The sequence below is a fragment of the Balaenoptera acutorostrata genome, chromosome X (assembly GCF_949987535.1).
Source record: "Balaenoptera acutorostrata chromosome X, mBalAcu1.1, whole genome shotgun sequence".
Lineage (NCBI taxonomy): Eukaryota > Metazoa > Chordata > Mammalia > Artiodactyla > Balaenopteridae > Balaenoptera > Balaenoptera acutorostrata.
In genome coordinates, this window is record NC_080085.1 from 84810313 (window position 1) to 84835131 (window position 24819).

The 24819-nt window shown below is 35.3% G+C and overlaps 1 protein-coding gene across 4 annotated transcripts in view; it reads left to right on the forward strand.

The window, feature by feature from the left end:
- The window catches only part of DIAPH2 (diaphanous related formin 2), an 868194-nt gene that overhangs the window by 55458 nt on the left and 787917 nt on the right, over nt 1-24819 (forward strand). For 3 of the 4 annotated variants that reach the window (XM_057538261.1, XM_057538259.1, XM_057538260.1), the window contains exons 2-4: nt 2105-2137; nt 4698-4874; nt 23317-23421. In XM_057538261.1, coding sequence (XP_057394244.1) covers nt 2105-2137; nt 4698-4874; nt 23317-23421 — 315 coding nt within the window. The remainder of the gene's footprint in view (nt 1-2104; nt 2138-4697; nt 4875-23316; nt 23422-24819) is intronic. The other variant, XM_057538262.1, reaches the window with a different exon arrangement.

Consider the following 24819-nt stretch of genomic DNA (forward strand, 5'->3'; position numbering starts at 1 on the left):
TTCAGTAGTTCAACCCTAATTTCCTACAGCTTAATTATACCACCTGAAGAGGTCATATGTTGACTAAGAGTTAGTATCTAGTGACAACCAGATCTGTGGTCCGTGGGCGAGTCACTTAGCCTCTTCAAGCTTCAGTTTCACCATTTGTAAATTGAGAGGTTTTGACCAGATTATCTCAAATTTCATCCAATTTAATAGTGTCTAACTCCATACTGTGGGATTTAATATGGAAAAAAATATGTTAATTTCAAAAAAAAAAAGAGAGAGTGGAGGTGGGAGAAGAGGAGAAAACTCAAGTCTCTTCCCATAAGACAAGGTGGAACTATTGCTAGCAGTGCTTTTTTGTTGTTGTTTTTTCTGTCCCCCATGATTAAGCTATCAACATATATTCAATTGAGATACAGACTTAAGGCATGCGAGACATATGTGTACCTTAACTTAGAGAATTTGACTAAAATCTTATTTTCCCCAAATTTACATATTCACTTTGAAGATTTATATGTTTCCAATCTTGAGTTTATAACCCCAAAGGATGGGAAGAAAAGAAAAGCAGGGGTTGCTTGAAGAACTGTATAATCTGTCTAATAAATAACACAGGTGGACAAGTACATATCTGGATGGTAGCAGGGTAGTTGAGGCACTTTTGAGACTTTGACATTTCTCACTCTGATTTTACGTGACAGGAAATCATGAAGCTTGTCACTGTGCATAGAACAGTTTTCTGTATCCCACTGGGAAAATTAAAGAGAAAATACCAGGTAGAGATAGTCCTAGGGTGAACTGATCTCTCTTAAAAAGGCTTCAGTTCTGATATAAGTAATCCCCCTTCTTTTCTTTTTTCTAGGCAGTAAAGATTGATTGGGGTTTGTGTCAGCAGGATGTGATGAAGACATAGTACAAAGATGTAGAAGTGTAGATCCCTGAGGGAATAGATGGATTAAAAGTAGAAAAAGAACTACACATATAATAGTATATTTGTCCCAACTGATGGAGGGGAGGATGATCTTTAACAGCATTTAGTTGGTGATATTTGAAGACAGTTTTATGAGATCCTGTGACGAAATAATTCTCACTTAAAACTCTTAATGGAATTCTCCCCACCAGTGATACGACCATATTTTTCTTAGTTAAAAGGGATGTGAGCATGCATGATGTACATCATTCAGCTTCTGTTGTAGGAAATAAACATACAGGTTGTGGCAGAAGGGTTAATTTCAGTTCCTAACAGGCGATTTAAAAAAATATGGTTCTTTCCTAATCACATCTCTTAACTAGCACTACAACATATTTCAACATATTTATAATATAATAATAACTGCTTTCATGCTGATTGTATGTTATTGTAAGATCTTCTGAATCCTGGAAGATTACTAAATTGTTAACTGTTACTTTGCTTACTTTAATATTGCTTTATTACTCCAGTATTGTTTGTACTCTACGTGGTAGTTTTTATTAACCACTGTATTTTATTAACTAGAGTATACCATTTCCAATGATTCTCAACATTAGAAGTAGAAAACCACATGCAAAAAAAAAGGAAGTGTTGGGGTTTTTGAGAAATGGGCATATATTAACAGAATCAGTAAGTTCAATGTTATCTAGAATATTTATAAGGTGTTCATTAAATTATCTATCAGATGCAACTGAGTTCTAGACTGAGCTGTTTCATTATATGTCATTACTATTAAATGTGACATTTTTCCTGTTGTTCATGTTTTTAAAAGTTTTATGTATCTCAAAAATATGATTATTCATTCTAAAACTTTGAAAAGTCTTGAAAGGGCTTATGACTTTTTTATATCTGTTCTCACGTTTGAGCACTGTGGTAGTGATGTCTGATCCAAATCTGACTTTGGGAACTTGGGAGTCATCTTCAAAAACGAAGAGACACCCCCTTCACCAAACCTTCATTTTTAATCCTTAATAAGTTGTTTTTTTCTTTTGTAAAGAATGTGTTTATAGATTTAAAGTTTCTAATTCTCTTTGAAGAGTTATAGTTGATAAAATAAAAAATGAGAATCATTCAATTATTTTCTTGTTTGATCTATGAATTTCTCTTATCTGACAGGTATTTCTTTTTTTTTTTCCTTTTTGGTTTTAATAGAACATTCAAATAAAAACTTTGGCAGATGATGTGGTAAGGTGGACTTAGTAGCATGTTATTACCTTACTTATGCATGTTGCCTTTTTATTAAAGTGGGTGGACATTAAAGCATTGATATATGTAAAGTTATAAAAAGTCTAGATGTTTACAAAGTACAGTAGATGGAAGAATTGTCAATAGAGTGGCTTTTCTTTTTTTTGATATACACATAAGCAATTGTATGTGTTCTCAAAATAATTTTGATATTACCATCCTGATATATACCTTAGCCAATTAAAAAAAATCTGTATAAATCTAACTCTGGAAAACACAAATATTTCCTTTCTCAATAACCATGTAAATTGACTCTGAATATGTTAAGCATTAATATTAACAGTAAAGGAAATTAATTTAAAATGGAAAGGAAGTTAAGTTCATTATGTTAGAAATGTGGTATTACATTTAAAATCCTCAAATATTTTTGATCTGAGTCTATCATAGTAAAACTTATTAAAAGTTATGGGCTTAAAATTTAAATGTGCCCTTTTATAGCTAAACTTTTAAAATATGGTATTTTAAGTATTTTTTCTTTGTGAAATTACCTGTCTACAAATAATGTAGAATATCGTTCATGATTTAAGGAAGTGAAAGTATGTGGCTTAACTTTATTTTCTTATCAAGATATAGCTGAAAGCAAAAGCCAATTTTCTAGATTGAAGTGAAGGGCATAGTGGAAGATCAAATATATATGTAAATAATGCTACTCAGTAAAAAAGCCAGCACTGCAAAAGTAAATATTAAGTGATATGAAGGGAAGGGAACAGAGATATGTTGATTTAATGGTCGATTGCATATTTAAATGCTTTTGTGTCCACCATATCTTTTAGTGAAATTTGACTCTTGGTTATGTACTCAGCTTATTTGGGATTGCTTAATGTTTTTTCTTGAGTTGTTTGAGTTATATTACATATCTAATCTAACTTAATTTTCCTCAAAGACATTCAAATTTAAAAGAAAATATGAAAATATAGAAGGTGATTCGAAGAAATGAATCTTTATGTGAACACTGGGCTACCAGGGACTCGTGAATTTAGCGAGTCACTTTTTCTGCGAAATGAGAGAGTCGGCCTAGATGATTTTTCAAGTTTCTTCCCAGCTCTAAAATATTATGATTTACATAATCTCTTTGTAAGCAACCATGTACTAAGATCATTTTTGGAATCCTAAATAAGCTACTTAAAACTGCTCATATTTCTTTCAAAGTACACCTTTTAGAAAAAAAGTGTTCTTTGAATCGAAATAAAAAGTATGTTCTTTTAATGGGGGGTCAACAGAAGTCGACATAATTGTGGTAAGAACTTCTGTGATGCTTTTTGTACTGTTGAAGTGATTTATAAGGACTTGGTAACGTGGCAGTGACGAGGCACTGTCCTGATATCTAACATATCTGCTTGTTTAACGTGAGCTGACAGTATGCATGTGCTTCCTAACAGAAACCAGAATAAAACTGAGTTGTGTTCAGTTTTATGGTCGTTACTAATTTTTGATGTCCAATGTTCTGTGGTTTAAAACAGAATGGCCTGTTTACATGCAAGTGGAGTCGTTAACTCACTTTATGTGAAATCGCAAGCTAATCATTAGAGATTGTACGTGGAATCAATGGTTCCAAGTCAATATCCATAAAATAGCAAGTTCTTCATAGTAGTATTTGTAGGAATAAGATATTTCTGTTTATGTTATATTTCCAGGACAAAAAGGTAATGTTTTTAATTGTGTTGTGCTTCCTTGTTTGTTCCACTTTTTAGGGAAGAAAAAGGTGTGTGTAATAATAATAATAGTAATAGTAACAACAACAACAATAGTAATAAATAGTAGCTAAGTACACTAAACATATAACTTATTTAAATCTCACAATAACTGTTTCTTTCTTGCTTTCTCTGTCTCCCCTTCCTCCCTCCCTCCCTTCCTTCCTTCCCTCCTTCCTTCCTCCTGCATACATTAATTTGTTATCCCTATTTTAGAGATGAGGAAACAGTCATAGAGAGACCAAGTAATTTGCACAGGGTAACTGACCTAGTAAATTGCAGATTCAAATCTAGGTAGTCTGGCTCCAGAGTCCATGCTCTTAACCATTATATTCTACTACTACACTGCCAAAGTATTCATAGATACTTGTCACAATTATTTTGGCGCTTTGAAGAAGAGAAACGTTACTATAATTTCCCCCTTAGAATTGGATATTCTTTTCTTTTCTTTCTTTTTTTTTCTCATAGTTTGAAAGTTGCCGCCAAAGACACGTTCTCTCTCAAACCACCACACGACTTTGAGGCCGGACTTTTCTGACCTAGTTACTGTGCAGAACAGAAAAGACAAGGGACTAAGTTTTACTTTTGAGGAATACTTTTCACTCCCTAGATTTCTGCGGCTGCAGAGCTACTTCAAGGTTTCAAAATAGTACAATCTCTAACTGGAGCTTGCTGCTTAAAATAACATTTTGTCAAAAGACAATAATGATATATATTATCCTAAGTGCTATTTTGATGTTTCAGTTCTTCATGTTCGTTCGTGATTCTTGATCTCCTCCTTAGGGCTTCTTGTTTTTTTCTGTTTGCAGCGTGACCGAATTACAAGTTTTAGAAAATCTACTGTCAAAAAAGAAAAACCTCTTATCCAACATCCTATTGATTCTCAAGTTGCGATGAGTGAGTTTCCAGCGGCTCAGCCATTATATGATGAACGATCTTTGAATTTGTCCGAAAAGGAAGTACTGGATCTCTTTGAAAAAATGATGGTAAGTTAGATCCCCTGATTTTGTTGTAATTTTAAAATGCATGTGCCCAGAATAGCACTGGGTTTTAAGTAGGGCTGTTTGTATGGACTGTGTTTATATCACATAAAGGAGAGACCAGAAACTTGTTGATACAACAGAACTGTTTTCGAAAGCATCTGTCTTTTTGAGCTATAATATGTCTGTCTCTTCCACTATGAGCTCCTAAAAGCAGGGGCTGTCTTACTTATTTTTGTTCTCTAGTATTCAGTAGTCTGTGGCACACTGAATCAATTTTTTAACTACCTAATTTGTGTTTCTGTTTCTATAAAGCAAAACAGGCCTAAGTCCACTTTTCTGAAAACAATATAAAGTATCTTGTTAGGTATATGAAATAGAGTTGGGAGGACAGAGTGTAAAAAAACAAAACAAAACAAAACAGTAGAGGGGACAGAAGAAATTCCTCCAAGTTTGTTCTATTATCAACAGTCATACCATCTATAGTTTCTAGCACACTTCTTATATTTTATAGCTTGTGATCTAGATTATTTCTTATATTAGATAATAAATATAATATTTTGATTATTCAGCAGTTTATACCAAGAGAGGGGAGAGATGAGGCATCGGGCCATCTTGGATTGGTTTGCTTGATCAGAGGAGTGGAGATCCTGATTCATGATTCATTAATTTCTAATTCTGTCCCACTTATCATGGCAGGTTTTTTTTTGTGAATCTCTATTCATTTTGAGTTAAGGTCCACAAGAGTTTCAAAGGTCTCCTTACCCATACCAAAAGAAGAGGTTAAGAATACTGGAAATCTAGACCCTTCTACTCTGCCCATAATGGAACATCTTGTTACCACCCTGCCCCCAACCCCACTAGTCATTGAAAGTTGTTGAATGAGTACAAATTCCCTTTATCTTTAAACTTTTCCTTTAATGTTCCCTCTGTCTAGCCAGAGCTGGCATCCAGCTTTTCCCTTGTCACAAGTCCTAACATTCCCGCTCTCTTCAGCCCTTCCTCCTAGTACTATGGTATACCCTCTTTCCTGCTGCTCCTTCTATGTCAAATTCTTTGAACCATCTTTCAACAACCCTTTCTCTTGTAAAATCTATTATCTGCTGACCAGCCATGATGATGATAGCATCTGGCTATCCTTTTGACCCTTCCCTTGCTATTTGTTTTGGTGATTTCAGCTATTACATTGATAACCTTGGCATCGCATTGTTGCCCTTAGTTCCTTGGTTTCCTGAACTCTGACCTTTGCGTCCATGTATTTAGCTAATCATAGGCATGACTACACCTTGGACTGTGTCACTCTTTGGAATGATTCCACCTCTGAGATCTTTAGCTCTGAAACTCTTCTCGGAAGCTAAACAACCTATATTACCTTTTCCAGGCCCTTAATTTTACAGGGCATGTTTGTGTAGTGGTTAAGAGCTTGGACTTTGGGGTCATTCAGCCTTGAGGCTGAGTTCTGGCTCTGCCATTAATTACATTACCCTGTGAAGGTGATACCTCCTCTCTACACTTTATTTTCCATAACTGTAACAAAGGTATAAGAGGGTCTACTTCATATGGTTATTTTTAGGATTAAAGGAGATGATATTCCTAGAATAGTGCCTGGCATAAAACTTTCTGTAAAAATAATTTTATAAATGTTTGTTGCATTTCCTTCCTTTAGCAAATAAAGCTCTGTTCTTTCTGCAGTTGCCCCTCAATTTGCAACTCAGTTGTCTTATCTTAATCACCCCAAACCAACAACGACAGAAACAAACATTCTTTGACATTAATCAAACTTTTAAATCGTTTTTTAAACTCTTCTTCTCTTTACTCAAACTTCATTCAAATGATACTTACTCCTTTAATCAGCTGACCAATCGGTTACTAATTTTTGCAGTAGTGAAATAGTTCTTTTAGTTTATCAGTGGCATTGCCACCCTCCGGTTCACTTTAGCGCAACACTTACGGGCCTTCTTCCACGCCATTCATTTTCTCAGTCACTTCGAATTGCTTTCCAAGTCCCATTGGTTCTTCTTTTGCAATGACTTTTACGTCTGTTTCCTCAGTTGTCCTCCAGATGCTCTTGCCCTACTTTAGGCAGTATCCCTCTCTGGCTTTTTCTCGTGGGCTACGAAAGTAGCCTCCTATCTGGTCTTCCTCCTGTCCTCCAGGTTTTGCCTGTTCTAATCCAGTGGTGCTCTATTCATGATTCTGAAACAGATTCCTTTTCCAAAGCCCCAAGTAGGCCCTTCTGTTTTCACACAGTCATCTTATATGTCCCTACTTCATTCCCTCCACTGTGCTTCTCGATGCTTCTCGATAAAGGCATTTCACACCTTTACTTTGCTGCTCAGTCCTCAGAACTCTTACCCATCTTTATGCTCTGCTGATGAGCTTACTGCGTAATTTACTGAGTAAACTGAAGTGATCAGAAGGGAACTTCCACAGACTCTCACCACCACATCTACCTAAGTTTGAGTATCTGCAGTCTTGCTACCTGTCACCACCATAGATGAAGTTTTCATCTTCCAGTCCTTCCATTTGTGTACAAGATTCCATTCCTTTAGAACTACTTACTCAAGGACATTGCTCCAATCATTTTCTCCTCTCTCTTCTGCCCTTCCCAACAGCATACAAATGTGCTATCTCACTTTACAACTTTTTCATGACCTTATCTCCCTTGCCTGCTACCGCTGTATTTTTACTCTCCTTTGAAGGAAGACACCTCCTAATAATTTTGTTTATATTCACTTCTTCTGATTTCTCTCTTCTTACTTTCTGTCTTAAAGTCACTCTAGCCAGGCTTCCATCCCACCATTCCATCAAAATGGCTCTTATCAGTGTCACCAGAGCTCTTTATGCTGCTGAGTCCCATGTTCAGTTTTCAGTTCTCATCTTAACTGACCTATCAGCAGCAGGTGATGCATTTGGTCATAAATCGCCCCCTGCTCCCCCTTTATTTGGTTTTCCTCCTGTCTCTTTGGCTGCTGCTTTTTAGTCTTCTTTGCTGATTCCTTTTTATGTCCTCAACCTTTAAATGTTGGAGAGGCCCAAGGATCAGTCCTTGGACATGTTCTCTTCTCTATCTACACTATCTTCTTTTGTGATTGCAACCAGTACTATGGCTTTACATTCCATTGGTATGCTCACAATTCTCAAATTTATCTACAGCTTAGTCCTCGTGTCTGAACTCCAGACTCTCATAATCAAACTTCATAATCGACATCTCTCTCTGATTGGTCAGTAGACTTCTCAAAAGTAACATATCCAAAACCAAACTGTTGATATTCCCCTCCAAACCTGCTCCTCCCAATGTTTCCCCCTTCTCAGTTGATGGTATATACATCTGTTCAGTTACTCAGGCCTAAAACTTTGGAATTGTCTTTGTCTGCTCTCTCTTTCTCACATTCCACATTCAATTGACTAGGAAACCCATGCACTCTTTCTTCAAAGTACGGTACTTACAAGAGCTGACCATTTCTTACCGCCTTCACTGGTCCCATACTGGTTGAAGCCTCACCTAGGCTGCTACAATAGTGGTAGAACTATTAGGACTAACACAGTTCCTCATTGGTCTCCCTGCTTCCACCATGACTCTCTGCAGTATATTCTCAACACAGAAACATTACCCTTTTAAAACCTGAACAATGTCATGTCACTTGGGTTCTCAAATCTCTACTATGGCTTCTTATTTCCCTCAGGGTACAAAAGCCAGTATCCTTATAAGAGCCTGTAAGGCTCCGTATGATCTGATCCCCACTTTACCTCCTCGATATCTTCTTCTACTACCCTCTTCATTTGCTTCAGTGACACACACATGCCTTTTACATGATGATAGCTGTAAGCAAAAATGATTCCTGGCACTTATAAAGTTTTTCAATTTGTGTACAGCATTTACCGTTTTCAAACCTCTTACAATGTTTCCGTTTTGTGGTTTGAATTTTAATTCTTATGTTTCATCAACAAATTACCCCTTTCCTCTTTAAATGTGTTATGTTTTTAAAAAGATTTGCTTGTGGATTCATAAATGTGACTTAAAGAAAGGTGCAACTTGGTGCCACATTTTCCCTAATGAGAATTTTTCCTTCCATGGGAATGTTGGAAAAGGAAATCAGACAATTATGATTTGCTTAAAAGTAACAACAAAAGATCAATAAAAAACTTTTTGTGGGTTGTATCTCTTCTTTGAGAGAAGTCTACTTGTACATTGAACATTTTGCATTTTCTTTCTTATCTTTAGTTTGTCTGTAATCAGGTTAAGTGAACAAGTTATTTTACGAATTTTCACAGCTTTCATTTACTGCGCACCCTTGGGCCCAGCATGTAACTGAACAGTTTACATGTATTATTTAAGCTGATCTTTGTGACAGTGCTGCAAAGTAGGCAACATACTTATACTCCATTTTTCAGATAAGGAAATTAAAGCTTAGAGAGAGGCTAAAGAAATTGTTTCTGTAACTTGCCTTAGCTAATAAGGGGCTGAGCTCGAGCTTAAATTTAGGTACATAAAAATCTAAAAAATTGGCATTTTGGTAATCTCTATCTTTAATAATATTTCATTTAAGCTAAATGTAAAATTAATACACTTTCTTTGCACGCATACTGAGTGGAAGTAGAAGGCAACTCAGAGGTACATTGCCTCGCAGGTAAAGCGAGATGGATGGATTGTTTCCTATTGATGACAGAAGGTTGTCTTTTTCCAAGTTATTGCTTTTTACAGAGCATCGATTGAAAAGAAAGAGGCCCACAATTTAGTTTTGGAAAACTGTTCAAATGCCATCTTCAAAGTTGATTGGGAGAAGACACTTAAGTCGTCAGAAGTAGATTTCCAGATATGAAATTTCCCTTTTTTATTTCAATCTTTGTAGGCATCCTTCCATGTACAAATAATGTAATAGATGTACTTGTCCTACTTGATGGCTATTGTGACAATCTTGTCTCTCTTGATTCTCATCCTTCATTGTGCTATTCCTGTTTTCAGACTTTTTACACTTTAGAGTACTACAAATGTTTAGACCATTGGGCCTAAACACCTTGTATGTGTTTTAGGATAGCATACCTTGAGGAGTGAAACATTTAAAATAATTACATAAAATAGCACAACATTATAGACAGTAACAGAGTATGAGACGCTTGACAAGAAATATATTACGTTAAAATTGCTAATATAATTTATTATTTGGAATTTCTGGGGGATGATATATTTTGGTGAAACTTTTGGTGAAAGGCTTAAGTAATGAAAGGCAATATTCAAATAAATCCTCTATTACTCTGATAATTGAAACTCTTGTTATGTCCGAGGATCATATTTGTCAACAGAAGTTCTCTCTGTACAGGTTTGTAATGTAGATAATAGGGGAATGTTGGGCTCAATCTGAAATTACTACAGATTTTTTAAAAAGTATTAATTCTTTTATTTGATTACTGTAACTTGTATTTAACTACTAATAGCTCATTTTAAACATCACTTGACACATTATAGCCAAGTAAAATCCTGGAACGAGTCCAGTTAACTGAAAGATCTGAATGGTTAGGTTTTACTTTTCTAGTGAGGTAGTAGATTACTAACGTTCCATTGACACTGACATCTGTTCTACGCATTGATATGCCACTTTTCATATTGTGGCTGCTCAAGGAAACAAGTATAGACAGATCTTCTGAGTAAGGGTATCCATGGCTATTGCTGGCAGATGTAAAGCTCCAAATCTGAAACTTTTAGATGATTGCTTTTTTCATGGAGCGCACGCTATTTATTATCAGCGTGTCTTCAGTAGTTTGTAAAACTGGATTTCGTACTTGGAGTGTGGTCATTGCCTATTAATTGAAAATTAGAAAGTGGTTCTTTTATTAAAACTTTCAGGATTGGAAAAAAAACCCTCACTCGTTTTTATATGATTTTTATAATTACCTGCATGGGGTAAACTATACTTGGCTCTTTAAGATTCCTGTTCCCCTTTTCTGCCCAGTCGTGTTTTCAAATCTTCCACAAGTGGGTAAAGGTAGTAGGACCAAGACAACAATACTGCTTCCACATTTTGGGGAGGGTAACTTTAAAAGATGACTGAACTATCGTAATATTACATATCACCTTTAACCCCAAATTCAAATTTGAATGAGGTTCGTATTTATCATCTTTTTCATGTTAATCAGAGACATTTTGTATTGTCTCTAATTAGGACTGGTGAAATATCTTCTCCCTTACACTTTAAATATAAGGAAATTAATAATGCTGTAATTGAATAACTATTCAACATGTTAAGGTATCATAGCCTTTGAGCTTACTGAGAATAACTGAACTGGTCTTTGTACATTGAGAATACTGCTTAAGGACTATTAAATGTTTAATAGCGATAGCTCATTTTTGAATAATGCAATTAGAGCAAGGGGAGAAATGTGTCTGGACACTGTCCATTTCCTTTTGAATATTATTTCCCTTTTGTAGGCAACTGTTCTAAAACTGTGTTGTTTTTTTTTTTTGCTTAGGGGTTAGGGGATTTCCATTTTAAGCTTAAAAAAATAAACATACAGAGATGTCTTGGAAGTTCAAGTTGGAATTTAATTTCTTTTACCTAGTACAGGATCTATTGAGTGGAAGTCCAGCTGGCGTTGGTCACATTAGAGTCCTACAGATATGTCAGTAAGGACTGTGTTTTAATATAGGTAATTAAATAGTTTAATTGTATACAAAAGATGAGGCTAGTGACGATTAATGATTTATGATTTATGATTAATTTCTAGGCACACTTCATTTCAACTTCCGTTATTAAAGGCAATGTTTAATATATGATTCCACATGCAAATGTGATGTTTTATACTTTTTTTCTGTTCAGCAATTTACATTAATATATTTCGCATTTTGGGCATAATGTAATGATTGTACAGTCATATGCAGTAAATATTAAATTATCTGCCCCATATTCCATCTGGTAGAACTCATAAATAATCCCAAAGCTTTTCATTTTGTTCTCACACTTTTGCCTTTCATCAGTTTTGAGAGCCTGTTTGACTTTGGACCCCAGGTGCTGTCCTTGTTTTCCCCTGACTGCTGTCATGGGTTTCTTTCTCACCCAACATCAGTCTTTTAGGAGTTGGTTAGCTTGGATGAGAACCTTTTAGTGCTCTCAGCATAAGTAATTTTAATTAAAGGTTAAGTTACTGTAAAATAAGTTATTGGTAACATAGGTCTTAAAATCTATAATAAGGCATGGAAATAATTTTCAGGAATGGCTAGATCCTTAGAAATTATCTAGATAGCCTACTTTCCATTTTTTACATTTATATTTCCAATATCCTTACTCTGTATCATTGGACTGAGAGAACACCAGCATCATTTCTAGTCATTTTATTTTCTTACACACACTCCCAAGTAAAGCATATAAAGGAGGAGCAAAACTTACCCTGTAAACAGGTCTCAAAGTTAACTAAATCTGGGTCACTTTTAAATTTCCTTCCCAAATATAATTCTCACCAAAAGTTCACAAATGAGGGAGTAGTAGGATAGAAGTCCCAGGAAGAGGAATTAAGGGAACTAGGTTTGGAAATTTACTCTGATTGTAGCTGATAAACTTCACAATTCACTGATTCTGTTCTTGATTTGTACATAGACATGTTTCCTAAGGTATTTTTTCTGTTTGAAAAGTTCCACTAGTGTTTTTTGCCATGAAGGCATTTTCACGACTGTGTATTGATATGTGCAGTGTGCCAGGTCGTGTGCTACATGCTGCAGGTACACAGATAAATCCAGTTCCTCCCTTGCCCCCAGAGAGCTCAGAATTTAGTCAGGGAGGCAAGCAAGTAAACACAGGATTTCCATGGTAGTAGGACAGCTGTGAATAGGCTGCTGTGAGTACTTAAGCCAGCACAGGGGCTCAGGGAGGAAACAGAGAAGATCTGAATATACTACGAAACCCAGTGTCACTTCTGAATTTTTAGTCTTTATTTTTTGACATTAAAGTGTTCGCAAAGTTTGAATGACTTAGTTCATCAAAGTCCAATGCCTTCTATATGCCAGGTGCTGTTCTAAGTTCTGAGGGGAGAGAGAGAGAGAGAGCAGAGAGCAACTCAAGGAAAATCCCTGCTGTCAAGGATAGAGGTGATATAGCAGAACGTAAGGTGTAATTGTTGGAAAACAAAAAAGAAAAAGCAAAGACATATTTCTGTGTCATGGAGAAGTTTATTTGACAACTCTCTACTGAATGCCAGATACTTTGTTAGGTGCAGGGGAGCATAAAGATGACAAAGACACTATCCCTGCCTCTAGGTTTTTATTTTGTATGACTCCCAAGGTAAGAATAGCTTTTATATTTTTAAATGGTTGCAGAAAATCAAAAGAAGACTGTTTCAGGGCACATGAAAATCTGAAATTCAGTGTTCATAAATGCAATTTTGTTGAATGCAGCCGCAGCCATTTGTTTACATATTGTTGATGGCTCCTTTTACACTGTAACTGCAGAGCTGGGTAGTTGTGACAAAGACCCTGTGACCCGCGAAGCCTAAAACATTTACTGTCTGGCCCTTTACAGTAAAAGTGTCAACCTCTGGACTAGTGTAGTAGTCTCTAAACTTTCTGATTTCCTATCCCGTTAGAAAATATATATATATATATTTGAGCAAGTAACCCCAATATATTTTATTTATAAAATATATACATATATGTATGTACTATGTATAAAATACAGACATAGAAAAGAATGAGAAAAGCATGAAATGAACAAGATTTTAAAATGATTTAAAATGAGTTTATTTTATTTATTAATGTTACAAAAGCCTTTGCTGTCGCGATTAATAACTTTGTAGTGAGAGCAATGTCAATGTGTCATTATTTTTTATGTCTTGTTTTAAAAAAGAGACTAATTAGAAGGTTTAGTTCCGAGTCCATTTTATTTTGATATTTGGTTTAATGTCTGTTATAGTTGAAACATAAATCTGACAACGATGCATAGGTCCAAGTGGAACGAGAACATCATTAGCAACACTTATTAAATCATAGTATTAACTTTGCTCAGTCCAATCCATGAATCACGCAAAAGTTTCCTGCTGAACCACGGCTAGTAAATTTCCATCTCCCTTGATGACGGTCAGTTGTTCTTGGAACTAATCTGAAGTGTTGCATTTTTATATTTGTGAATAAATTGGTTCAAAACGGGCTTTAAAAAACGGGCTTCACTAGATGTCATCAGGGACATGGGCTCTTTTCCTTCCACATACTTAATATGTAGACCCCCGCCCCCATGTTTGTCTACTCATGTCCGCTGCAGACATTATACCTAATACCCGGAAGAAGAAAGAAGAGGTGAGTCATGCAAGGGTGAAGGAGACCCACCTGGCAGTTGGGTCTGCCAGTGTGTGGCTTTTTCAATGAAGTTCATTTGAAAAGCAGTTACTTTCTCATCAGTTGTTAACTCTTAAGGGATTACTTGTCCTTTTGTGAATGAAAAATGCCCAAGTCATGTGAAATTTCAGAAGTTTTAAAATACTTTGTCATGAGATAGCTGGAGATCTCTCTGTAAGATACATGTTTTCATGCTCACTTCCTGTCTCATTTTAAAATATTGTAAATATCCTACAGTATTTGAAATATCTTGCTTTTATAAAAAACGACAAAAAACACCTACATTCTTGACTCTGCATACCACTGTGTGTATTTTGATTTCAACTTCTTTCTTGCAATGGTTTGAATTTTATATGTGGGCTAACCTTCCTTACTCAGGAATGCTTCCCACTTACAGTTTTTTCATAAAACATCCTTTTATTAAATAAATCATTTATTTTGGCAATATGTTTTCTCTGTTAGATTGTTCCATTAGCAACTCAAAGAAAAGTAGTTTTTATATTTCATTATTGGAACAATCTAGCAAATAATATAAGCTGAGTTGTTTAAAAGAAAAAACAGCTGTATTTTCATTCAGCTGTATGATAAACCTCCCGCACTGAGTAATTTTTCTAATACTTGTTTTAGCAAATTTTCAGCAATGATTTCTATGTGTCTTCTGACAGTATTTGCTGACAAAGGAATGTGTTTTAGTTTATTGCCATGTTGTTTTGCATGTATTATTTCAGCTGCTTCTACCAAGTGTTCCCCCAGTGTCATGGGACCTTTTGTCTTTTGCTATTAAAGAAAGAAAACATTCAAAAGAGTCTTCTAAACGTGTGTCATTAAGTTTACAAAATTTCACTAAGTACTGGATTGCGTATCACATGATTCTAATTATTGCTGAGAAAATCGAAAAAGCTTTCCTCATGGTCTAGATGTTTGGATTTTAAATGGTCTGCAAGTTTGAGGTAGCTTTATACCATCATTAGCTAATATTTTTAAGGTGCAATATGCACATAAAATGAGAGTCATCAGTGATAATTGATATACATGCATATTTCAGATAGTTACCTTACTAATTTTTAATCTTGTGGGACCAGCTTCTTATCAGCCTTATATTTTTATTACTTTTATCATATGATATGACTGATGAAAGGCTCAGACTTATGAGTAGGAGATATAACAGTCTAGTATTTTCTTGTTCCCCTGTACTTGCATTATTGGTATTATCTTATTATCCTCAATCTGTTGTCTTTGCAAGAATCTTTTAAAGCTACTTTTCTATTTTGTTGTTGTTGTTTTGAGGGTTGACTTAGTTAAAACTAGGTAAAATAGCCTGTAAGTCCACTTAACCAGGTACTTGTAAACTGCAGTACGTTGCAGTACACTGACAGTGAAAAAATATGCATTGTGAATACCCCACTCTTCCCTTGAGATACCTCATGTACCATTTGGACCTGTGGATCCAGTAAGGGCTTCAGTGTTATTCTCATGTTAAATATTGAAGCTTATTTTCTTGTATTTTGAGTAAACATCAATATTTCACAAACCACAGTGGATCCTTTATGTAATCTTTGGACTCTGGACACTGGTTCCATGTTGAGCTCAGGATTAAGGATTATGGGAGAGTGAAAATAATATTTGGGGTTCCTAATAGCTAAATAGATGTTCTGAATTTACCTTCTTGATGGTGAAGAGTATACCTGTAGGTGTTCATAGTTGTAGTTTCCTCCAATAGGCCCTGAAAGTAGAAATAGCTGAAGACTTTTTGTGCAGTACTCAGTAACATTCACTTAATTTCATGCTTGCTTGCCCTGGCTTTTGGCTCCATACCATTTGTAGAGATAATGTATTTGGACAATTTTTTTTCCCCTTTAACTTTGTTTTCCATATAAACTTCTATATGTTATGCCGCTACAGTCTATATAGGTAAACTTAACTGGATCATTTGAAGACATGAGGTAGTTAATTAATACCAGGTACAATTGGCCATTTATTTACTTATGTAGAAAATTCCTGATGCTTTTATTGGAATTTTAAAAAGAAATGTTCTGTCCTTTCTAGTTCTAGTAGAGGAATTATCTATAGAGCATATCTTTATATGAACGTTTCTTTAGAAAAGAATAAAGAAATAAATGTAAAAATCCATTAATTTATAATCTTAAAATAATCAAAGATAACTATAATTGCTGTTCATGCTAGGGTATATTTTTAGGTACTAGGGTATCATTAGTTTATTCTCTTCAGGGGTACAGGTCCCCTCGAGATAGAAGTTAAAGAATACTTGAATAATTACTATTGAGAAGCAGAAGGAAGAGGGCAAGCATTTGATGGTGAAGTCAAGTTCAGATTTGAAAACAGTGAGTGGAAAATCCAGCCTTAAACTGGGATCAATGCATGTTGCAGAAACAGAAACAGTTACTTTATAGAAAATATATAGACATTTTTAACAACTTTATAGAAAGAAGGAGCAAGTATTACTTCTTATAGAGGAGGAAAAGATGTAAAAACAAACGGTTGACATTTACCTTTCATAAAACAAGTGAGGAAAACAGTGGAAGGGTTAGGAAAATAGAAAATGATGTCAGGACACGAGAAAGTTTAAAAAATTGTACTGTCACCTGTTTAAAGATTTATTGGGGGGTGAGAGGGAGAAAGAGAGAGAGAATGTGAATGAATGAAAGAGAGTACAAATGAATGAATAGGCAGCTGGTTCAACTTTTAACCTTCTCATTTGACTCTATTCTTATACGGCTCCTCAGTTATAACTTTACGAATACAATGTGTATTTGCTGAAGAAGTGAAGGAGTTTGTCTATAATGGGAAAATTGCATCATGGCATAAGTGGTAGGAGAAAAAATGGTTTAGTGTTTACAGATATGGCTTGATACAAATATAATACAAATATAAGTGGTCAGTTATTTACTTCAGCATTTTTTAAATTACAAAATACCACATTCTTCTCATGTACTGTGGAAGTACTAACTAAATGTTAAATACACTAAAAGCTTGCTTTTGTGTTTTGAGTACTATAAGAACTCAGTGTGTTTAACACTACTATATATAAAATAGATGATTAACAAGGACCTACTGTATAGCACAGGGAACTCTACTCAATATCTTATAATAACCTATAATGGAAAAGAATCTGAAAAAGAATATTTATGTGTGTGTGTGTATATATATATATAACTGAATCACTTTACTGTACACCTGAAACTTAACATTGTAAATCAACTATATTTCAATTAAAAAAAAAAACTCAGTGTGTTTAGAGGTAGTTTCATACTCAATTACATTTTTTAGAATTAATATTGAATTATGAGTATTGCTCTATTTAGTTTTATGATTGTATTATAAAGCTGGAGTTAATGATTTGGAAGTATTAGCTGCCTAATTAGTAGTATGCTGCTTCTTTCTGTAAAAATAAGATGAGTCATTATGGTCTCCTCTGTTCATGTGAATGGTACCTAGTCCCAATCAACCTATGCAGCAGATTTATAGGTATAAAAAATGTTTGTGGCTGTAAAGCAAATTAAAATATTTAGAGAAAAGCTCCTAAATATCACATTGGTTCAACAGATATTTATTAAATGCCTGGCACATTCCAGGCATGCATACTCTTTGCTTGGAAATACAAAGAGAAAAAGAACCCAGTTTCTGCCCTCAGTTAACTTATATTGATACAATATAGGAAATTAATATGGAAGAATAGAATGAAGATAGTCATTTCTAAATGAGGTGCTTTGGGGGAAATCTGAAGAATTAGCAGAAGTACATGAGTTAGCCTGCTATGGATTTGGGTGTGGTGGGGTGCGGTGAGGTGGGATAAGATGGGGGTTAATAGATGAAGAGGGTGCTGAAGTTGACAGCATTCTAGGCAGAGAGAACAGCATCATGAACAAAGTAATGGAAGTGTGTAACAGCATAGTGTATGTAGAAAAACTGCAAGCAAGCTTGCATCATTCAAACCTAAGGGGTAAGATGAAAAGTGGTAAAAAAGAAAAAAAGGGTACAAATGAACTTATTTACAAAACATAAGTAGAGTCGTGGATGTGGAAGACAGGCTTATGGTTACCAGGGAATATGGGTGGGGGAGGGATAAATTGGGAGATTGGGATTGACACATACACACTACTATATATAAAATAGATAACTAATAAGAACCTGCTGTATAGCACTGGGAACTCTACTCAATACTCTAATGGCCTATATGGGAAAAGAATCTAAAAAAAAAAAAGTGCATATATGTATATGTGTAACTGATTCACTTTGCTGTAAACCTGAGGCTAATACAATATTGTAAATCAACTATACTCCAACAAAAATAAAACAAACAAAAAAAAGGTCTAGGCCATTTACAGGAAAAAAAAAAAAAGAAATGAGACCAGGGAAGTGATAATAATACTAATAGCTAGCATTCTTTGATGGCTAGTTAATATACACGAGGCTTGGGTTCATGATCACAATTAATCTTGACATTCCTCTGAGGTCTGTATTCTCCATATTCCCCTTAATGTCCTGCCTGCCTCCATGATTCTAGTCTGATAGCATGATCTTAGCAATGTATGCCATTAAAAATTGGATTAGAGGTACATGGTAACAGAGAAATGTCACTGGAAGGAGAGCAAACTCTCTACCTAGAGACTGCCAAAGGTGACATTACCACACTCTTAAGCCTGGCTGTGACGTGTACAAATACAATCTTGTCACCGTTCCAGAGTCGATTCTACTTGCGATGCAGATTCATGCTAACTACATTTGCAGGAGACTATAATTTAACCAGAATGTTATGAGATGGTAGGGACATAGTCCAGCATACATGAGCAGTATTTAGGGGGTTTTGATGGAAACAAACACAATATGAGTCAGCAGAATGATGTACTTGCCAATAAAGCCTTAAAATCTGAAGCTGAATTAATAGAGGTATAGTATTTCAAGATGAAGGACGTGGAAGTCCTTTCCTTCCTTGGATTTATCAAACCACAGAGTATTTGAGAGAGACGCTGAGCCATGTCACACGAAGATAGGTTGAAACTGGTAGGTATACTTTAGCCTGAAGGAGAGAATGTTGCCTTCATGTAACATTTACATGTTCCTTTAGTTTATTCCCCTGTCCAATCTATCATCTCTCTTAGTTCGGACTCTTATCACTAGTTACTTGAATTACTTCAATAGCCCAAATTATTAAACATAAGAGAATTCATTCTGGCTACTTTAAATAGAATATATATTTATATATATATATATCTACACACACACACACACACACACACACACACACACACACACGAGGTACGAATCAGGAGGGTTGCAAAACAGGCTCCAGGTAACATTATTATAGGAATAACTTCCAGAACCACACAACTGAAATATCTGATGAAGGAACTGTTGCCACCCCAGAACCATTTTGTCAAACTGTTGTGATGAAGAAGACACGTCTGCTGCCATCAATTCCATAACCACGTCATCTCTGTTGCCACCCGTACCAGTGAAACAGGTGGCTTACTCGTGGCTTGCTCCCTTACATAGTTCTGAATCTACATCTCCTATGCATGAATTTCATGGGTGGAAACTAAGCCACCTTACCTGTACTCTAGTTATAGGGGAGACTGACAAATGTGGTTTTTATGGATTCTTCCTTGATGGGGCTGACACTAGGAGAGTGTTTAAAATGTAGAGGGCATGTTCAAGTGCTATTGGGCAGCCAACCATGACAGAAGCCCACTGTGGTCTGGTAGCTAGTCTCTTGGCCTTCACTCAGATTTTTCTCAAGACCCAAATCCTGATGAAGACTTCTTTGCTGACCTTCCCATCTATCCTCTGTGTTCCCCAAATGTCCTCTACATGCCTCTGTTATAATGATTTGTTTGCATGTCTGTCTTCCCTACTAGACCATGAATCATTTATTTTTATTTATTTAAGAGACAAATACAGCATTTACTAAGTATCAGGCATTGTTCTAAGTACTTCACAAATAATAACTCATTTTATTTGTGGGCTCAAGCACTCTTTCAAATTTGCATTCCCTACCCAGTCTAGCATAGTGCATGGTGCATGGTATGTGTTCAGGAAATAAGTGATCCAAAATTTAGAAAGTAGAGGAGAAAAACTAACGACACAGTCTTTCCACCTTAATATGATATTAATATTTTGTTGTATGTATTTCAGATCCAGTCCTCCAAAGAAAAACTTGGCAAAAATAAACTGCCCTATAACGGGCTGGGCTGCCTGTAGAGGTAGTGAGTACCCTGTTAGCTGAAGTTGACACAGAACATAGATGAGTGTCTGTGGACTTTATAAAGTGCTATCCAGCCTCGTTTCTGTGATTCTACTTTGATTCAACAATGCTAGATCTAGTCAGAGAAAGAGAGCCTGCCTTCAAGTAAGTCATTAACAAGTGGGATATACAAATGAGAAATAAGGAGATAAGACAGGAAAGGTAGATAGGTAGAGACAGCGATGGAGGTGATTGGGAAGGGAGATAGGTATATATACACGACATTTATAAGTATTGATTGTGAATTAATCATCATAGGAGTCACTGCAGTGGGTGCAACTATAGATCATGAGATTCTTGCTGTCATTGAAGTTACTATTCAATTGATGCCGTTTGATTACTTTTTATGTATCCCTTGTTTTTTCCCCCACATTCTCACATATGAATCTTTGAAATAATTTTAGTATTTTTCTTTGTTTGCCTATTAGTTTACTTGATTAAAAAATAATAATGGTTAGAATTACTAAGCAAGTAAAGGGATAAAAATATTGATTTCTTTTTCTGTTTTTAAAAAATTGAGATACCATTCAGATGCCATAAAATTCATCCTATTAAATTATACAGTTCAATGTGTTTTTTTCATATATTCAAAGAGCTGTGCAACCATCACAACAATCACTTTTAGAACATTTTTATCACCCCCAAAAGAAACACCATATCTGTCGGCAGTCACACCCCAATTCTCCCATCCCCCCTTACCCTGCCCCTGACGACCTCTAATCCACTTTCTGTCTCTATAGATTTGTCTGTTCTGGATATTTAATATAAATGGGATCTTATAATATATGGCCTTTTGTGACTGGCTTCTTTCATTTAGCATAATGTGATTTCAAGGTTCATCCATGCTACAGCCTGTATCAGTACTTCATTCCTCTTTGTAGCTGAATAATATTCAGTTGCATGGACATATGACATTTGTTTATCCATTCGTCACTTGATGGACATTTGGATTGTTTCCACTGTTGCTGCTGCTGCTATGAACATTCATGTACAAGTTTTGTTTTGTTTTTTTTTTAAAGATTTTTTGATGTGGACCATTTTTAAAGTCTTTATTGAATTTGTTACAATATTGCTTCTGTTTTATGTTTTTTGTTTTTCTGGCCCCGAGGCATGTGGGATCTTAGCTCCCTGACCAGGGATCAAACCTGCAGTCCCTGCATTGGAAGGCAAAGTCGTAACCGCTGGACCGCCTGGGAAGTCCCCATGTACAAGTTTTTGTGTGAACAGATGTTTTCATTTCTCTTGGGTATAAGCTGAGTCATGTGGTAACTCTAAGTATAACTTTTTGAGGAACTGCTAGACTATTTTCTAAAGTGGCTGCATCATTTCACATTCTCACCAGCAGTGTGTGAGGGTTCCAGTTTCTCCACATCCTCACCAACAATTGTTATTATCTTTTTTGTCATAGCCATCCTGGTGGGAGTGAAATGTTATCTCACCGTGATTTTGATTTGCATTTCCCTGATGAATAATGATGTTGAACATCATGTGCTTATTGGCCATTTGTATATCTTCTTTAGAGAAATATCTATTCAAATCCTTTGCCCACTTGTATTTGGGTTATTTGTCTTTTTATTGTTGACTTATAAGGCTTCTTTTTATAATTTGTATACAAGCCGCTTATCAGACATATGACTTGTAAACATTTTCACCCATTCTGTAGGTTGTCTTTTCATTTGATGTTGCTTTTTGAAGCATAGTCCTTTCCAACTTGATTTTGTGACCCTTCAAGAGTGTCTTAATATAGCGGTCCCCAACCTTTTTGGCACCAGGGACTGGTTTCGTGAAAGACAATTTTTCCAAGGACAGGGAAGTGGGGGATTGTTCAGGCGGTAATGCGAGCGATGGGGAGCGATGGGGAGCGGCAGATGAAGCTTTGCTCGCCTGCCGCTCACCTCCTACTGTGCGGCCCGGTTCCTAACAGGCCGTGGCCTGGGGGTTTGGGGGCCCCTGTCTTAATGTGTTGCAGGGGTTAACATGAGTTTCAAAATGAAGAAAAATAATTTGTCTAGTGAAAATGTTATACATGTGTGTGTATCACAATATAAAGGAAGATTTCCAACCAAATTAAAGCTTATTGAACCTCAAAACAATGTGTTGTTGTAACAATATTTTTCTCTACAGTGAGTAGTTTTTGTTATCCCTATACAGGTAACTATGTTTCTGATTTTTTTTTTTTCCAAATTCAGCAACTTCTCATGAATCTTTCTTCAGTGACATATTGTAGCTATATATTTCCTGTTAATTTACAAATCATATTTGCTCTTCTAGATAATAATGATCCTACGAGAACATATGCCAAATAGTAAAGTGTTTGTTTATCTGTTTATTTTTGCTATCAGTGTAAATAAATAGCTTTGCTAAGGTATGATGTATATCTGTGCTATAAACTGCCAGTTTATTCTATGGAATAGTTAAAATTTTTTTTTTCTTTCTGCTCATTTATTGAGTAGGTAGTGATATGAACCATGATTATATGGTAAAGTTTATGCAAGATTATGGTATGTAGAGTGAAAAATAATAGTGAAGGAGCCAGAAGAATGATGGTTGTTGTTAGTCATAGCATGACTTACTATTTTAAGACAAAAATTATTAATTTTTTTCTTTTTCTTTTTTTAAAATTTATTTTATTGAGGTATAGTTGATTTATAATGGTGTGTTAATTCGTGCTGTACAACAAAGTGATTCAGTCATACACAGATATATATATATTCTTTTTCATATTCTTTTCCTTTATGGTTTATTATAGGATATTGAGTATAGTTCCCTGTGCTATACAGTAGGACCTTGTTGTTTAATATTTATTAATCACTTTTGAAACTCATAAGCAGAAATTTGCTAATGCTCACAATAAATGTTCTTTTTAACAGGAGGACATGAACCTTAATGAAGAGCGAAAAGCTCCTTTACGAAACAAAGATTTTACCACCAAGCGTGAGATGGTCGTCCAGTATATTTCTGCTACTGCCAAATCTGTAAGTAGTGAGACTCTCCCGGCACCCACATAATGAGCTTAGCGTTATCTGCTTAAAAAGAAACAAATCTTGGCTCTCCAAGTTCTTGCCTCAATGTACTTATATAGACTTCGTAAAAGAAGCATATACATGTACTTTAATACATTTTGTATGTATTTCAAAACTGTTCTTAATTAGAGAGACTTCCATTCTTATAAACAAGACAGACTAAGGATAGAGGGCTCTGAGTTAATCCAGTAAGTTTTGGGGCTGAGTTTTTGTGCCCTTACTAACAAATGACAGCAATTTGCAGGTATTCCACTTAATACACAGTTTGTTACATGAACATTTCAGATTTTGAGGGAGAAGATACAAACATAGCCTAGTCACAAGATTTAACTAAGTTTACATTAAAGCTATATGTCCAGTATCTGCTTGCATGAAATTTTTAGCAATGTTTTTAATAAGCAGTTTTGGTTTTTTTCATTGTTTTCTGTGATGCTAACTATGTAAACTACCTCACAATTGTTATTGTACAGCTAAATTTAACATAAAGAAGGATGTTTAATAGGAGCTTTAATGAAATCTGTGCGAGTCTCAAAAGACTTGAAAGTAGGATTCATTGAAAAGACTTGTCTTCAGCAGGAAGATCTTCGTGTTTTAATGGAATGTGTTGCTTTGTTCATTTCCTAAGGTGCTTCCAAAAATAGTCTTCAGGTTTGATTTATTTTTGTAAGAAAAAATGTATTTTTTGAAATGGTGAAATATATCTTTTACATTTCTGTAAAGAAGAAGCTTTTCACATTTAGAGTTCATAACATCACTATGTTTGTATATATTATATACATGTGTGTATGTGTATATATATGTATCACACACAGTGATTTTATGTTTGTGTAATATGTATATCACACACACACACATTTACATTTAAGACATACATATTTTAAATTTAAAAACCTGACCAGTGAATAAAATAGCTCTTCAGTGGAAAAATATGTTCTAAAGTTATTTGGCTATCCTATTAATGCTATTTCAGTACAGTAATTGCAGTGGCAATTACTGATGCATTTTGCCCTGAATTCTACAATTGTATTGATTCCATATTGTACTTCAAGCAAGCTAAATCTGAATGCTGAACTATTTAAACATAACGCATTGCAGCTCTGCCAGAGCAGAGCAACAGCATGTTTTTTAATTTGCTTCTGGTATCCAAGGGCAGAAATATGTTTCGAGTGATAAGTGAAATTTGCCATGAGCATCGTTTTCAATAGAATTAGGTGAGGCATAGGGTTTTGCTTTGAAATTCTGATGAATCTCCTCATTTTTGTACTCAGCTTATTGTTCACAGTAAAATGCTTTAGGAAGTGCGGGGTGTACATTCAATGTTATTTTTCAAATACCTAAAGGCAAATACAC